The 16371-nt window shown below is 45.5% G+C and overlaps 6 protein-coding genes across 6 annotated transcripts; 3 read left to right on the top strand and 3 right to left on the bottom strand.

The window, feature by feature from the left end:
• Positions 1–1096: 1096 nt before the first annotated feature.
• On the bottom strand, positions 1097–2001 carry DFJ58DRAFT_849930 (uncharacterized protein; the record flags this gene model as incomplete). Its single annotated transcript, XM_041393739.1, has 4 exons — positions 1097–1428; positions 1507–1528; positions 1592–1903; positions 1942–2001. 4 exons carry the CDS (start codon positions 1999–2001, stop codon positions 1097–1099), a joined length of 726 nt encoding a protein of 241 aa, XP_041234776.1.
• Positions 2002–3429: 1428 nt separating this feature from the next.
• On the top strand, positions 3430–3704 carry DFJ58DRAFT_885443 (uncharacterized protein; the record flags this gene model as incomplete). The annotated part of the gene is made up of 2 exons (XM_041394629.1): positions 3430–3457; positions 3511–3704. 2 exons carry the CDS (start codon positions 3430–3432, stop codon positions 3702–3704), a joined length of 222 nt encoding a protein of 73 aa, XP_041234777.1.
• Positions 3705–4084: 380 nt separating this feature from the next.
• DFJ58DRAFT_849931 (uncharacterized protein) lies at positions 4085–6080 on the bottom strand (the record flags this gene model as incomplete). Its single annotated transcript, XM_041393740.1, has 9 exons — positions 4085–4485; positions 4568–4763; positions 4817–4945; positions 4996–5028; positions 5068–5117; positions 5142–5260; positions 5306–5778; positions 5833–5970; positions 6036–6080. 9 exons carry the CDS (start codon positions 6078–6080, stop codon positions 4085–4087), a joined length of 1584 nt encoding a protein of 527 aa, XP_041234778.1.
• Positions 6081–8126: 2046 nt separating this feature from the next.
• Positions 8127–12297, bottom strand: DFJ58DRAFT_720123 (uncharacterized protein; the record flags this gene model as incomplete). The annotated part of the gene is made up of 14 exons (XM_041384690.1): positions 8127–8456; positions 8520–8843; positions 8895–8909; positions 9147–9326; positions 9386–9482; positions 9551–9711; positions 9913–9970; positions 10023–10219; positions 10275–10463; positions 10509–10679; positions 10707–10727; positions 10785–10863; positions 11676–11911; positions 12193–12297. The coding sequence occupies 14 exons, from the start codon at positions 12295–12297 to the stop codon at positions 8127–8129; spliced, it is 2163 nt and encodes a 720-aa protein (XP_041234779.1).
• Positions 12298–13908: 1611 nt separating this feature from the next.
• On the top strand, positions 13909–14895 carry DFJ58DRAFT_739051 (uncharacterized protein; the record flags this gene model as incomplete). The annotated part of the gene is made up of 4 exons (XM_041387022.1): positions 13909–14122; positions 14181–14389; positions 14445–14615; positions 14668–14895. The coding sequence occupies 4 exons, from the start codon at positions 13909–13911 to the stop codon at positions 14893–14895; spliced, it is 822 nt and encodes a 273-aa protein (XP_041234780.1).
• A 26-nt stretch (positions 14896–14921) lies between these two features.
• Positions 14922–15203, top strand: DFJ58DRAFT_673090 (uncharacterized protein; the record flags this gene model as incomplete). Its single annotated transcript, XM_041383049.1, has 1 exon — positions 14922–15203. A coding segment is annotated over one exon (282 nt), but the record flags the coding sequence as incomplete, so codon positions are not given.
• Positions 15204–16371: the final 1168 nt, after the last annotated feature.

A 16371-nucleotide genomic window follows, 5' to 3' on the forward strand; every position in this document is an offset into this window, starting at 1 on the left:
ACGCGCGCGATCTTCCAAACTTATCTTTGTTGATACAGATCGGTGTTCATAACCACCCTCCTTATTCTTTGGGCCTACAAGCTCACTCTGGATCCTACGAGCCATTAGAGGGACACGGGGTTCATGTACGGGACGATGCCCAAATGTTCTGCCATGCACATTTGAGTTTGGAGAGAGAATTCCGGAAACGGAGCTCAGGAGCATGATGCAGTATTACCCTGAGGTCGCATGAGAAGCTTTGATGCCCAGACGCGGTTATAGAGAAAAATAAGTTCCTAACAAACTTGTAGTATGTTTTAATTCTTGAGCCAATTCTGAATTGTGTCTTCCCTCATCGAATACAGCTTGTGATTGTATACTATTATGGGAGTCCTCTTTGAGGTTCAATTCGACGCGATCCGGAAGCAGAATGGTATAGTATACCAGGAAATCGGAAAGGGACCGTCCTGGCCTAATTTTTTTTTTTTGGACAAAGCGAGTCTATTATATAGCCACTGACGTGTCTAGTTCTATATAAACACTTATAGCAGTACCTAAATGGGGTACCAGTCTGAGGGGAAAATGCTCTCATGCACTCCCTACCTGTGGTAGGGGTGTGTGGGGACTCCATGAACTTCCTAGGTTGCCTTGGTCTGCGGGGGCCGGGGAAGCTTAATACCCACTAAAACCTTGAGAGATGTCACCCAGTTTTTGGGGAGGGAGGGCTCTTGCAATATTTGTCATTCCATCCATGTGGATTGGATTAAATTTGTGAATTTAGTGTGTTTTTCTGGCTAATGTTCAGTTGTAGTCTGTTATTGATTGTCCTAAGCCACCTTTCATTATTTGCTCTTTGTTGTGGGATATGCCTTGTATGTCATGTTTGCATCTCAGAACCCATATTAGGTATCATAATGGTGCTCACGCCCCAAGCCCCCGACTCCTTTTTCACACACGTTCTTCCTCCAGTCATCACCTTGCCCGTCAATCTCGATTCATCTCTATCACTCATTTAACTGTGCAAACTGTTCTAGCTTATACAGTTTCATACATTGTTTCATTAATCCCTCCCTTCTTAATCCCAGAAAGTCAACTCTGTCATGCACCTTGTGCATTGTTAGTTTTGCTTTATAATCCTGCTTATCTGTGGGATGCCGTCTCCCTCACAATCCATCAAGTCATCTTTCATCCACCGGGTGTGTTTAACTACCAAGACATTGCTGATGACGTCATCTTCATTCATTGTGATCCTGTCTATCTTCTGAATCAGTGTGTTAGGAGCTCCATATAATAACGGATGCTCCCGGAAAAATGTGTAGCCTGGGGGTGTTCTCCCTTGTGGCATATTTGCGATCATGTTGTATGTCTTATGGTAAAGACCTTTCAAGCTGAGGAGGTTGTCCAGTCCCAGCTGGTCGACCCAGTGTGTCACATCCAGTTGGCAAATATCTACGAGACAGTCCACACCATCTCACAGCGGTATAGACACCAGGTGGGCCTCATTTGCCCCAGTAGCATATAGCACACCCTGCAATATGCCTTGGTATTCCTGTCGCCCTCATATGTCAGACAAATCCCCGCTCTTGTCAGTGTGACCTTGTCATTCACTCACAGGCCAGTGTTGTGTGATCCGTGCCTCTTGCACCTGAATCTCTGTGATCACTGATGGAGTAGGCTGTGGCGTCAGTTTCATCAACCGTGGGTTGTTCTTTGGGTTGTAAGTGCAGAAATCATTCTGGTAATGCGCTGCCAATCGCCACAGCATCTGCAAGCGCTTGATAACAGGTTTAATTGCAAATCTGCTGTCCCACTGCAACACCAACACTTCTTCTCCAAGGTTCCCTACATTTCGCCAGAGTGACGGGCATTCCTTGCCACACTCCTCACACAGGAAGTTAGTTGTTCTTTCCACAGTGAAATTGTCCTTCGCCATACAACCAACATTCATGTCCTTCTGCACACTGCCCACTCCTGCCCTTCAATTGTTTGCAATTTGCCTTGTCGGAAGTTTTTGTACGGCATTTTAATCTATTAAAATGGCCTAACGATGCAGGCTTATTATAACCCATTGTTATATAATAGTCAGCATTTTAATGATGTCGCATCATTTTCATGGGCAATGTAATGCACATTTTAATGGTGTCTACCTAGTTGTAATACCCATTTTAATGGGTGTCTTAATGCTTATTTTCATAATGTCTACATTATCCTGATACACATTTTAATGATAATTTTAATGTTCTTTTCAATGCCAAATTTTGCATTGGAAGATTCCAATGAGCATTAAAACGTTAAACATCAATTATTATTATGGATCAACATTGTATAGAATTACAATCAGTCTCAAGTAAAAAATGGATTTACGGAGCAACAAACAATACCCACATAGAGCTCATCAGATACCAGAGACAGACACGAGAGAAACACATGCCTCCCTGTCCCGTGATGGAGTCACTTCGACGACATGAAGACATGTTGGGCATTGTGAGGGTTCAATTTCCTTGTTGGTGACATTCAGAGCAGAAGCGTGAGGACAGGAGATCCATGAAGGCATTTGGACGTGAGCGTGAAGGCGTTACAATGAGGTTCAATGTCTTCAGTGTTGAGTTGAGAGCGAGGGAAAAGTGAGGATAGGCTGAGTGAGGAGGGCATGTAGATGTAACCGCAAAGGCGTAGAGGGTTGTTGAAGTTCGTTTGGTGCATCATTTGCAGGTGGAGAGCGGTGAATGAGTGACAACAGACGAGCGAAGAGTACATGTGGATCCAATCCTGAAAGTGTTGGGGTTGTGAAAGTTTGTTTGGATCAGCATTTTCCGGTCAAAAGTGGTGGAGGAGTGAGGCCAGGTGGGTGAGGAGTGCACTTGCAGAGGAATGAGGATGGACACCACCAATTGGAGACGACTGAGAGCAGAGATCAGGACAAGAACCAAGTAGCAGAAATGATTATGATGGGCTTCCGTCTGTCGCAAATTTTCTGCAACCATTGAAATTTGAGCGACAAACGAGCTGTTGACCTTGGCAAGGGTCTAATCAATGTCTGGAACCAAGAGAAAAAAAATACCCACCACATGCTGCCGCAAAACTCCAATAGAGCAGAGTCACTCCTGAGATGGAATTTGTGAGCAGCAATTCAGAAGGAATCTAAATACAGTCGAACTTAGACTCACAGGTATGTTACAGTATATGTTGAGCGACAGCAACATTTAAAATCAGGGTGTTGGTTTCACTGCAAGTCATTGTAAGAGTAAGAAGGCAATGAGAAAAGATGGCACTGTCATTATAATATCCTTAGTAAGCATGATAATCACGTGATTAAGTCAATTGGGATGGCGCACATCGAATTATAATATCATACAAATGGCCAAGGACGATGCAAGGCTCAAGCAGACTTGAGTGAGGCCATCACCAGTCTTGATGGCATCAAGCTTGAGAAGGCCATCCAAATCATTCATGAGGGCATTCCCAAAATTCGTGTTCAGTGAGTCAATCCTGTACTATGATCATGTTGATAGTAAGTGACAACTCACGCAGAGTATACCAAGGAGATCGAACTTGAAATCGACATACTACCACCACACGTTCTCACAAAGTTGTACAACTTTGTGCTTCGGCCTCTGCGGCATACCAACACAGGAAATGGCAAGGGCATGGGTACTGGTGGCCTTAAACAGAAGGGCATGGATGAGACCACTGAAGCTGAGAAGATCCACAAGCTGGGGGAGTGAATGTGACTCTTTGAAGGTAAGAACTTAGCCACACCCAACTCTGCACCTGTGCTAGCTCATCAGAACGATAGTGATCATTCATCAGACTCTTCTTCAGACGACAGCTCGGGCAACAAGTTGCAGTAATTCATCTTCCCTGCCTTGCGATGTCGCTTATCGTATTCTTTGCACAGCTTCGTTGGATTGTTGGTAGAGTTTTTGAATTCCTCTTTGAAGCACCCCCAGCCAATTGTTCTCCTTCACAAGTGCTTGTCACTGCGAATCTGGTGTTGATGGACATGTGATACAAGGCGGGTATTTATTTACATTTACAACACTGGTATCGTGTAGGGAGCTAGATTTTAGATACTAAGGAAGCTCTAATGATATAATGACAGCTATCATTTTGCAATGGTACCAGTATTGCAAGAAGAGCGGCGAACATCAGCATCACCGACAGCGGCCTTGGTCCTCTTCCTGACTGCCTTCTTTTGCGTTTTGGCACTGGTACCAGTGTCGGCTGCTGCAAGTACACCCTCAGGAGTTGCTTCAACACTTTGAATGTTGACTGATGCAGCAGCTGCATGTGGTACCGCGGTCACAGGGAGACTCTTCGGAGTTGGGCTAGATATTGATTCAGACACAGAAGGTTCAGATATTGCAACATCATTGTGAACTATCGGGGCTGGAGTACTGTGGACAGTCTGAGATACTGCAGGTGTAGGGGGAAGTGAAATGGGAGGAGATTTGTGGTGTGTCTCGGTTTTGGTGCTAGGTTCAGCGTCATACAATGATGCGCCATCTGAATCACTTTCAGCATCAAGTGCGGCCATGACTCAATCAAGCGAATCAGTGATATCCTCTACTGCAGGTGTCCAGAGTACAATCTGGCTGTGTCTTGGTAGCGCCGTCAAAAATATAATCATTGATTTGCTGCACAATATTCTTGATGCATTCGCGTCCCCATTTGACAACAAAGAATTTCTTGACAGTTCGGAAGACAGAGTGATACAAGATCGATGATATGGCTCCAGTGCCATCACCCGAGAATTCTTGATCAGGGGACAGGATAAAGATGATCTACTAGCATGATAAGAGCCTACTCAGAGCATATTAAAGTAATGAAACCTTACTGATGTGACACCAAAGGCAATTAGGCCTGGAGTGCAGCTTGTGAGCTGCCAAATCTTGGCATAGGGAGGCAGGGCACCACGTGCCTTTGGAAACAATGACATTTTGCCGCAGACCACAACCTTAACAACCTTGAGAACAAAATATAAGTAACCATGGACACTTTCTGACTAGCCCTCACCTTTGCAAGCACCATCCAATTTTTGAACACTCTCTACTCATTGATGACATTATCGGGGTAGAGTATTGGCACCTTGAAAACATTGAACACCTTCCCCTTGCCTGCTTCCCATCTGATGAGGTCTGTGACCTGCGGGACAGACTTACAGTCATACTTCGACATAAAATACTCGTTTGGCATGTTGAATATGCTACCTGCCACTGAATGTAGCCCATTGATGAATGACAATTGAGCTTGGTGCATTCTGGTTCCAAACTGCGTGAGGCTTCATAAGCTGGATTGATTTCAAAAAGGTAAAATTAGTACGAACCTGGTTATAGAAGGCATTTGTTCGCATCGGTGTAACACAAAATCAATGGACATGTAGAGCTCCGTTACGAGTGTGTCCTTCTCTGTTGATTTCTTCACATAGCGATTTGGACTAGAGATATCAGCTGGAGGATCAGGACAATCGCTCTGAAAATTGACTTTGTCGGAAAGGAACATTTCCGTAGTTATCATGTACGTCTTTGCCAAGCTGAGAATGAGCTTGTCAATGTCACTGGCCTTATATGAAGCTGACGTAGCTGACGTAGCCAAAGGAGCAGACAGTGTAGTAGGCGATGCAGCAGACAAACTGGATGATGGCTGGGATGCCAAAGATAGTGTATTGGAGGATGGGGCCTTGAGAGGGTGCTTGCGAGAGCGTTTCAGCTGGTGCACATTGAGTACATTGTTACTCTCATTCAGAGCTACATTGCGCTGCTCCAGCTTTCCATGCTGAAGCTGAAGGTACTTGATATACTAGATGAAATATGTCAGAATGTCAGTGGAATGATCGTGATAAACGGAGTCTACCTCTTGGTAATGTTCCACAGAAGCGCCTTCGGCTGGTGGAGCGACACGCTGGTCACAATCGTCTTCATCTGCCGAGTCTAGATACAAGCCTGAATGCCCCGATGATCTTGAAAGGTTCAAATCAGATTCGTCAGACATCTGTCAGCGATAGAACAGCAGATTCAGAGTATGCGAAACAGAAGAGACTTGAAAGCAGGGCTCACAGGACAAGTCAACACTCTTGCCTGATATTTTATACATTTCACCATGTTGGGTGCATGAAATAGTGTGTTTTATAGTCACGTCTGAACATCAAAGTGCGATAGAAGCGAGGCCTTGATGCAATCATATATCAGTGTGATTTGATGCTAATGCTTACCTGGATGTCAAGTCCAGTCATTCAATGGGGCTATGGGCCATTGAGGCCATGTCCTGAAGTTGGTGAAGTATGTTAGACCGAACAGATACACGATAAAGACGACTAATTACTGCAGCATGATGCATGTATTATGCAGTTACTGAGTATAATAACACATGTTGTGAGTCTTGGTCAGATCAGATGACATCGATGAAATAAAATTACTTATGTTTGTATTGCAAACGATTGATTCAACGTAATGATGGAAACAGAGTGCATTTGTAGGCTGGTTTGAAGACAAGTTTGAGGTTAGGTGCCTGGCAGATGCATTAGCTGCAGGACATTGATGGCTGTCAGAACCTGAGCGGATAGATAAAAACGGGGTACATACCAAGGTGAATGTAAATTTGGAGGCTTGTGTGGAGGAGGGAGGTACATACATACACCAAGAATACGGTCAACTTGTGCAATGAGTGTGCAGTGTGTAGAAGTGGTCACCACACATTAGGGCAAATGCATCAGAGAGAATGGCATGGGAGATGGTGTACCCTGCAATACACGGTGTGGTAACGAGTGAACTGAGGGTGTGGTAAGTAATGGCCTGAACAAATACTAAGTTCAAGCACTAACTCACCTAGTAAAGTTAACTGTGCCCAATGGACTTGCTCCAAGTCAAGTAAAAATCTCTTGCAGTCCAATACCATAACTGCCTGATCCCAGTCATACAGCAGCCATAGTGAGCAGAACGGTCTGAGCATTGCAAATGGAGAAGGATGGGCAGGTAGTATGGGACCATGTACAGCAGCCATAGTGAGCAGAATGGGCGGGATGATGGTGTAACGAAGGTTGATGGTGCAATTGCCGTCATCGGTTGCCCGATCTAGCACTGCAGGTATATGCGAATATGACGAGTGGCTACTACAGACTGACCAAGGGTGCGGGATGATAGCCCATTCTGGAATGGGGCACACTCTGAGCATTGCGAAATGGTCAGCAACATTGTGGTTGGGGCTCAGGTTAGCCTTGATACCCATGATCTCATGGAGACGTATGATCAGAGGTGTTCCATGAGCACCGAAGCTCGCAGCACGATGGGAGGTCCTGGAGAGAACACGTGAATTCTAGCACAAGATAAGATATGATGGTCACTAACGTGCCCTGGAGCCAACTGGCAGGATCAGATTCCTTGAATGATTCCTTGGTAGGACCTTCTGTCTCGCGTACAAGGCTGCAAGGAACCATAAGCAATAGCACCATCAGTAGGTACCAAGATCACTCACACCCCGAATGTCCATTGCTGAAGATCCTGCTCCTTCTTTGTGAGCTCAGCTTCTTTTGAATAAGAGTCCTTCAAGGTGATATCCTCTGGGTCCTTGCCAGGGAATAGCACTTTGAACTGGAGCTTGATCCACTCCTCATCCTCGGCAGATTCAGAGGTCATCGCGTGCCATCTGTACAAGCAGTTGAATTCAACACTGCAAGCATTGCCACGACCACGCTCAAAGACCGCATGATCCTCATCACGAAGTTCATCAAACGGCTCCAAACTCTAGCTGGAGCCTTGTCAGGCGAGGCCCAGAATGGCAGAGAAGTAGTCGGAGAAGATAACAGCTGTGAACCATGCACAGGTCATGTTGATGTGTTGCTTGCCAGGAGTATGATCCAAGCAGAATACACTGTGAATGACGAGTGCTGCAAAGGAGAACATGAGGGCGGACATGCCCTGGGGATGTAGGGTAAACTAGAAAAGAAGCTGGGTAAGAGATTGAAGGAGATGGAGTTGATCATGGCAGAAATAGGCTGAATTCGAGGGGATCATGCAAACGTGAATGCTTTAAAAATGTAATTATGATTATTATGCTTGAAGAGACTTAACACAAAGGAACATGTCCGTATCCACGGTGTGAATAACAAAGTAATCTTCATCTGTCTCCAGATCTTTGGCGAGTGCAGCACCTCAGATAATCGACTGGACCGAAATGATCTCGGATGATGAACAGGGTTTGGCACGTACACACCACAAGCCCAGATCAACATCCCACCTTCGACGAACACCAATACCAACATCATAAGGATGGATAATGGCCAGATGAAGGTCAGCATCACCAATTGAGCAACCAAACAAGTATACAAGGTGAGCAATGAATGGTTTGCCAGCAGTTTTCACAATCACACAATCAAACCTCGGCGATCCATAAAATGATGGGCTGCACCAAAGTAAGTCTTGGCGCATGCGCCAATCAACCATGGACTCGTAATTCACTCGCAGAAATCGGAACTCCGTAATCTATCAAAAATATCATTGAGAATGATCAATTGCAGGGTCAAATAAAGCAATAGCAGGACATACCTGATCCTCGGCTTGGAGATGAAGGACCCTTCCTGGACCGTCTGGCAAGGGAATACCATTCTGCGGCAGGAACACATTAAGAAAGCCATTTAGCTTTTTTCTGAAGTCGGTGAAGGCTCTGTCAGAGCCATGTGTGCATGTGATGTCTGAAAAAGAATGTTGGTCCTGCTTTGAACCCAAGTGCACATGCGTGACAGGATCCGGTTCCAAACACACTGGCAGAGGCTTGTTTGTCTCTGGGTCAGTGGTAGTCATTCGAACATGCTCATCGAGCTCAGTGCGCATTGATGTTGAAGTAAGAAGCCAATGGTCATAGTGTAGGATCTGTAGCTACTATGTCAGTAAAATTTTAGACTTCATTGTAATGTGACGAACCTGAGGAGCCACATCCTTGAAGTTTGTCCATTGAAGGTAAATTTTTCGTCAAGTGCCATGCATCTTCTCATTGGGCTTAGTGTTGTAGTTACGTGTTGCACCTTTAGCCAAGATGTTCGTCGAATATGTGCGTGATCATGTGCTTCTTCGGAAAGTTCCAGTTTTTGCTCGTCTCAGGTTCCAACTCAGTAATATATTCCTATCGAGACGTTAATCAGAGGATATACTCAATGATCAATCCGATTAACTCACGTCCATCAATTCTGAGAACTTATCCAGGGTTGCCCTTCCAGCCGCAATTGTCTCCTCAGTGTGAACTTCCAACAAAGCATATATGTTGAGCTCGATATAGTACCGGACGCAGTGCAAAAGTAGATATCCTAGCTTGGACTGCAAATAGCATAGGATGTCTTGTGCTGTAAAGAGAATGAGCTTTAGTTTAAAGTTCATATTAGTACCAAATAAATCATGTTCAATGTTTGCGCTCGTACCTTTGATATATTCTTGTAGAACGAGCCATTGTTGAAATTGACTGATACGATGGCTTTAAAGTGTGTGAGGTTAGGCCATTGTGGGAGAGCATCAAAGCTAGGGCGGCAGTAGTCAGTACCACAATGAAATCACATAACAACATTGAACTTAATAAGATCACATACTTCGCATCGAGTTTGACAGCAGCTTCCTGTCCAATATCAGAAATCCAGAATAGGATGTCCTTCCACAGGTGGTCCTCCCATAACCCTTCATGATTCATATGCAGGCGGTCAACAGAAAGCGCCAGATGAACATCTGCAAGAAAAATATTCCAGAATACATTCTTTTAATGTAACAAAATCAGCCAGTCTGTAAGCGGCGGTACAGCAACACATACCTCAACATTTCAGAGTGAATAAGCCTTTAGATCCTCTTCCTGTTCCATTTCTGTACGCTTTGCTCTTGCTGCGTGAAGGACATGTTGGGAATTGCAAGTCGTGCGCAAAGCGAAGACACAATTGGCTGACTGCTCATCCTATGGCACTAGACAGACTGGGCAAGGAAATTTGCCTTTCAGACCGCGAATCAATGCCATGACACATCTGTTACAGTAGATAAGCCTTGTAGTAGAGCAGTAAACTAACTGGTACTTACTGTTCTTCATAATCCCCGCTTAGGATCAGTATCAAGGGCCAGAGACAGTGTTGAATCTGATCCCTGCATTCAAACCAGTAGCTGGTTTTTGAATGCAGCTCAATTGACCAGAGGATTTGGTAGAATGACTTATGCCACACCACATTTTTGAAGTCTACAAAACTCTTCTTTCTGGTATGTTTTTGATCCTCGGTGACCTAGTAAAATAGTCAGTAACGACACTAGTAGCAACACTTATTGTTAGATACTAACAATCAGCAACCAGCCGACAACACGACCTCCTCCTAGGGCTGTGTTGCCGTTACGAATGTGAATGGGAAGGTTCGCGATATGGGCAATAATCGGATAGCCTTTGGCAGTCCCAAAAGAAGATAGTTTTGTTTTTGTCAGCATATAGAATGAATGCGAGTGGCTTTGCATCCAGCAGAAGTTGAGACTACACTAGTGATGAAACACGATAGACTAAGGAGATCCTACAAGACATACCTGTGCATTCCAGAAGGCGTCGGCAGTCCATGGTTCATCTATAAAGCGGACACATTTTTCGCCATTAAATTTGGAAAGACATTGTGCATCAAATACAAAGTGGCATGCAAGACAGATGTCTTGCAATAGATCAAGCGCCCAGTCCCAGAGGGGGCGATAGTGCATTTCAAACTAGTGTGTCTCATTGTGGTGCTCAACAGATACTACATCCTTTTGAAACTAGTGTACACTAAGCATTAATCAGCGCTGAGAAATACACAAAATGAAAACAATCACCAGTGTATAATGCTGCGAAGCCATTTCCCATAGCGAGCGAACCTCATTGTGACTCTGCAATGTAAATGTGTCTGTGCCGCTGTGTCATATACCATATATCCGGTTGCAGATCTGATGATCCGGATCTCAGATCCAATCCAGATCCGATGAACATATCCGTCGTCCGGTCCACAGATCCGCTTTGATTCTTATTTCATTTCCTGTTCATATAACTCTAACTATCGTTCATCTCCTTTCAGTATTCCTGTACACCGGTATACCGGTTATCCTTTACTTCCGCTTTGCTTACTGATCCGCTACACTTACGAATCCGCTTTTACTTGTACTTCATTCCCGGTTCATGATTCGTGATCCATCCGACTTACCAATACGCTCCACTTAGACTTTGCTTATACTTTCGTACATAGCCTCGCACCTTTGCTTATTGATCATTCCATTAGCTATCCGTAGTATATAAACCTTTGTATATGCGCTGTAGTAGATCAGTTCGAATATCATCTTAGATTGCACTCATTCTGTCTGGACTCTAAGTCCCTCCGTTATCCGTCCGGACTTGAGTACACTACTCTTGTCTACTCCGAGACTTAGGATAGATTCCTATAGTCTACATATCCGCCTCTGTCTTCGGACAGTCCTCACCCATTAGTTTCTAGTCCGGACCCGATCCGGATTAGCCGTTACTCTATACGTTCGATATCCGGAAGTCTTAACGGATCCGTTGCAATACTTATCCGTTGTGATACAAGTCTTATCCGTTACAATACTTATCCGTCTCACTAGACCCGATACTTTAGCTCTCTGAAATAAGGGGCAAGACTCGGGAAAGGGGCACAGCGCACGAGCTGAGGCCGAAGCCCTTCGGATCCGATACTACTTGAGTACGGTCTTAACACGCTGGCAGATTGATGAACGAGGTCAAGCAAGCAGTTTGTCTGCTCTTTTGTCAGCGCGATCTCTGCGACTTCGTAATCCAGTCGCATCCAGAAGGGCTCCCAAGGTGAGTTGTTATAAGGTACCTGACCCTCTGGAGGGTGACTGCAGGAAAATTCAGAAAAGTGGTGTATAGTCGAAGGTTGTTTGCTGTGCGGATGGTACTTGACTTTGATGTCATCGAGTTCATAAGGGGGCTCATTGGGATGATTGAGGTCAGGGACATTGGGTAATGTAGCAGGGTCAAAGTCAATTGATTTGCGTCTATGCGGTGACGACCCTTGCATGTCTGATGTAGATGGAATGTAATCAGTACAACAAATTCAAAGAATGAGGAAATAATACCAATTTCGTTCTCTATACCCTTGGTTTCTACCACACCGCCTTCATCTTGTGCTGCCCAGATCGCAACAGGGTTTACTACATAGTTATATCAGAACAAAAAGAAGATCACTGGAAGTGGTGTACTGTCATATACCATATTCCCGGGTACAGATCCGAAGATCCGGATCTCAGATCCGATCCAGATCTGATGGACATATCCATCATCCGGTCCACAGATCTGATCTAACCCTTGTTTCATATCCTGTTCATATAACTCTAACTATTGTTCATCTCCTTTCGGCATTCCTGTACACCGGTATACCGGTTATCCTTTACTTCCGTTATGCTTACTGATCTGCTACACTTACTGATCTGCTTTAGCTTAGACTTCATTCCCGGTTATGATATGTTATCCGTCCGACCTACCAATATGCTGTACACATACTTTGCTTATACTTCGTACATAGCCTCGCACCTTTGCTTATCGATCATTCTGTTAGTTATCCGTAGTATATAAACCCTTGTACATGCACTGTAGTAGATCAGTTCGAATATCATCTTAGATTGCACTCATTCTGTCTGGACTCTAAGCACATATTGCAGTAACATATCTCCGTATTATACGAGTGGACGGACGTGCATAATATCCCGTATGATACAGGGCCAGCGGACCATGGGCCGAGGGTAGATATATCCTCGACTGTGACGGATGGGCCGGGAGTGTTATTATTCCCGATGGAGACGGGTGGGCCCAGGTGGGGAATATGTAAAGTAGATGGGTGGGCCGATGGACATGAATTTTCAATAGACGGATCAGCCGAGGTAGTTGGATATTATGTAGATGGGTGTACCAAGGTAGATATGTATCAAATAGCCGGGTATATCAAGGGTGCTTGTTATCACATAGACAGGTGGGCCCAGATATATATCATATTAGACGGGTGGGCCGACGAATTAATATTATTTTGTAGACGGGTGGGCCGAGGGAGTGGTAAAAGATGTATTATATACAGGTGGGCCGACGGGAGACATATATTGCATAGATGGGTAGGCCGACGTGGGGGTATATAAGATAGACGGGTGGGCCCAGGAGAATGATAATTGTAGACATGATGGAGCTCAGCTAGTTGTATATCATCCAAATCAAAGGAGGTGATTATTCAAAGTCATCTAATGATGTGGTATGGCACGGAGCTTTGCAAAGGGGTGAAGTGGAAACTCGAGCGAAGTGTACCGAGTTCCAAGACCCGGGTCTCGACAAACAAATATGTGATGTCCAGCACACTTCCGATCATCTGGTATCTCATTGAGCAATGGATGATAATAGATCTTTGAAAGCCAACATCATCCAAGCCTACCAAATGCCAAATGCCAAGTTCCGACCACCGAAAATTGAGTGAAGTGTACCAATATCTGAGCCCCAACTATCGAATCCCGAAAATCGACCATCGAGTCCCGACTATCGAGTCCCGACTACCGAGTCATGAAACCCGACGCCTGACCATTGAATCCCGACAATCGAGTATCGAGTCCCGACCAACGAGTCCCGTATATCGAGTCCTGACCATCGAGACCCGAGACCCCGAGACCCGAGATTCGAGACAAGTTCCAACTATGGTGTCCCGGGTATCAAAATCGAGTGAAGTGTACCGAGATCCGAGGCCCGGGTCTCGACAAACGAGTATCTGACATCCAACAGACTTCCAATCATGTGGTATTTCATTGAGCAATAGATGATAAGAGAAATAGATCTTTGAAAGCTCAGATCATCCAAGGCTCCCTTATCTGATCCTCTCAATCTCCACCCCCTTTAACACCAAAGTGCGGACATTCAGGATTCAGCTTCTGATCTCACAAGATCAATTCAATCATGGATGTTTCTTCCACTTCCGATGATGAAATAACCCTCTTGCGCACTTGGGCCCTGACTGTCACTCATGTGGCATGTGATTATACGGAACAGAAATTCAATGCAGAGAAGACAGGAGGAGACCCAGTTATACCTTCTCCAAACCTAGACACTGATCTGGTGATGGCTTGTGATCAATTGGTTGATCGGCTCATAAAGGCATATAAAAATCCCAGTGAGTCTTCCTGCAGATTCGGAAAATTCGTTTTATCAGTCAAATTGCTTCATCACAGTTCAGATGCCGATTGATATTGCAAGATATAGCAAATTGATCTCCCCAAAGGACACGGGGCGTAATGAAGAGAGAGAGGAAAAGTTGCTTGAGAGGTGTCCTCCTGGCCATGAGGGCACAAAGTTGATCGACATACCCGCAACAATTCTTGATGCATCCGGTGCCATCATCGCATGGTACCTCCCAGACGCCTTGACCGATGCCACCCAGGTGTGTTATATATATTGTGACTGGATGGATATTGAACATCAAATGGTACGTACAGAATGAAATTTGGGCGGCCTCGGATTTGCTAGCTCCCATGCTCGAACAAAGCATAAAGCTCGATGGGATTTGGCGGACTAATCAACAGTGGTTCACACCAAGCTCGGAAAATGATGTCCTAACTCCCGGATGCGTTAATTTATCTCCGGCATGGTTTCAGCAGGGGCACGAGGTAGGATCTGATGAGATGGCGATCTCGGTAGTTAAACTCACCAATCCCATAGAATCAGTCCGATCCGGAGGTATCTGCATCATTGAAGGGACCATCCTCCGAGAACATCCTCAAAGCCATTGCGAGGCCAGCAGCCATTGCCACAGCGGCACTCAGGGTGATGCATCCTGAGCAGTACTGGGCAGGGTTGCAAGCCTTTGCGAGCCTCGGAGAAAAGGCACGAAGCAAGGAACTGCCGAAGATGTCAGAGACTCTCCAGTACTGGGCAACAGGTGTTTAACAGCCTCACCGTCATATGCAATCGGGGAAACCCCGAATCATCGAGACCCCTCATCGATTTCCGAATGCTTCGATATTCTCACTAGCGTGGGGAATTATTCTAATGCTCGGATGAGTATGCCAAGCCTGCAGCTGGAGTTAAGGTACGATCCGGGGTGCATGATTGCATTTTCAGGAAGGATTGTCAGACACGCGGTTCATGCAGTGGAAGGGGATCGGATTGCCTGGGCATGGTATATGAGGGATGCTGTTCATGTTTATGCTGGGATTCCGTCGTGTGGATGGGCAAGGTTGGATTGGAAGAAGTAGAAAGGTAGTTACCCGTGTTAGTACCCACCTTCAAATACATGATACTAGATGTCAGGCACTCCATACTCAACATTCGGGTTTCGGGTCTTGATAGTCGGGACTCGATATTCGATTTCACCGACTACCGAGTACCGGGTTTCGGGTTTCGGTACACGGTACCCGGTACTTGATAGTCGGGACTCGATATTCGATTTCACCGACTACCGAGTACCGGGTTTCGGGGTTCGGTACACGGTACCCGGTACTCGGTGATTCAAGAAAACAACTCCCAAAATTGATGAGTGTCATGTTTTGAGTTTTGTTTCGATTTGTTTCGAGTGTCGAATCTCGGGCTTCGGGCTTCGTGTTTCGGGTCTCGATAATAGGGACTCGATACTCGATGGTCGGCACTCACATCTCGGGCTTCGGGAGTCGATTGTCGGGACTCGGGTTTCAAGACTCGGTAGTTGGGACTCGATAGTGCGGATTCGGGTTTCAAGACTCGGTACCCGGTACTCGGGTTTCGGTACTCGGTGATTCAAGAAAGTGTCGTGGTGTTTGGAGTTTTGATTTGTTTCGTGTCGAATCTCGGGCTTCGGGCTGCTTGGGTTTTGGGTCTCGATATTGGGGACTCGATACTCGATGGTCGGCACTCAAATCTCGGGCTTCGGGAGTCGATTGTCAGGACTCGGGTTTCAAGACTCGATTGTCGGGACTCGATGGTTGGGACTCGATGGTTGGGACTCGATAGTCGGGCTGTGGGACTCGATTGTCAGGACTCGGTGGGGACTCAAAACTCGCAACTCATAGCAATGTTCGAGTTTCAAGTCTCGTCTCGAATCTTGGGCTTCGGGACTGGATATCCGGGACTCTATGTTTGGGACTCAATATTTGGAACTCAAGATATCTGGATCTCTGATACTCGAAATATTGGGTATGCAGGACGCAGCATATAGCAATAGGTACAGATATTCGAAAGTCAGGATGACTGTCAGTACTTATTCATCATGTACATAATGTAGACTTCAACATTCTGAACTGAAGAACTAGAACTACTCTGATCCCCGTGGGTCAATTTGGTTAGGACGGCGGTGTACATCTGAATTCCCTGCCCATCTTTTCACACGGATCCAGCTTTGTTGATCCTCCAATCACTGTCAGGAGGCGTTCCTCATCCACCTCAGCCTGC

The sequence above is a fragment of the Suillus subalutaceus genome, assembly GCF_016647625.1.
Source record: "Suillus subalutaceus strain FC151 chromosome Unknown DFJ58scaffold_608, whole genome shotgun sequence".
NCBI classification, from domain to species: domain Eukaryota; kingdom Fungi; phylum Basidiomycota; class Agaricomycetes; order Boletales; family Suillaceae; genus Suillus; species Suillus subalutaceus.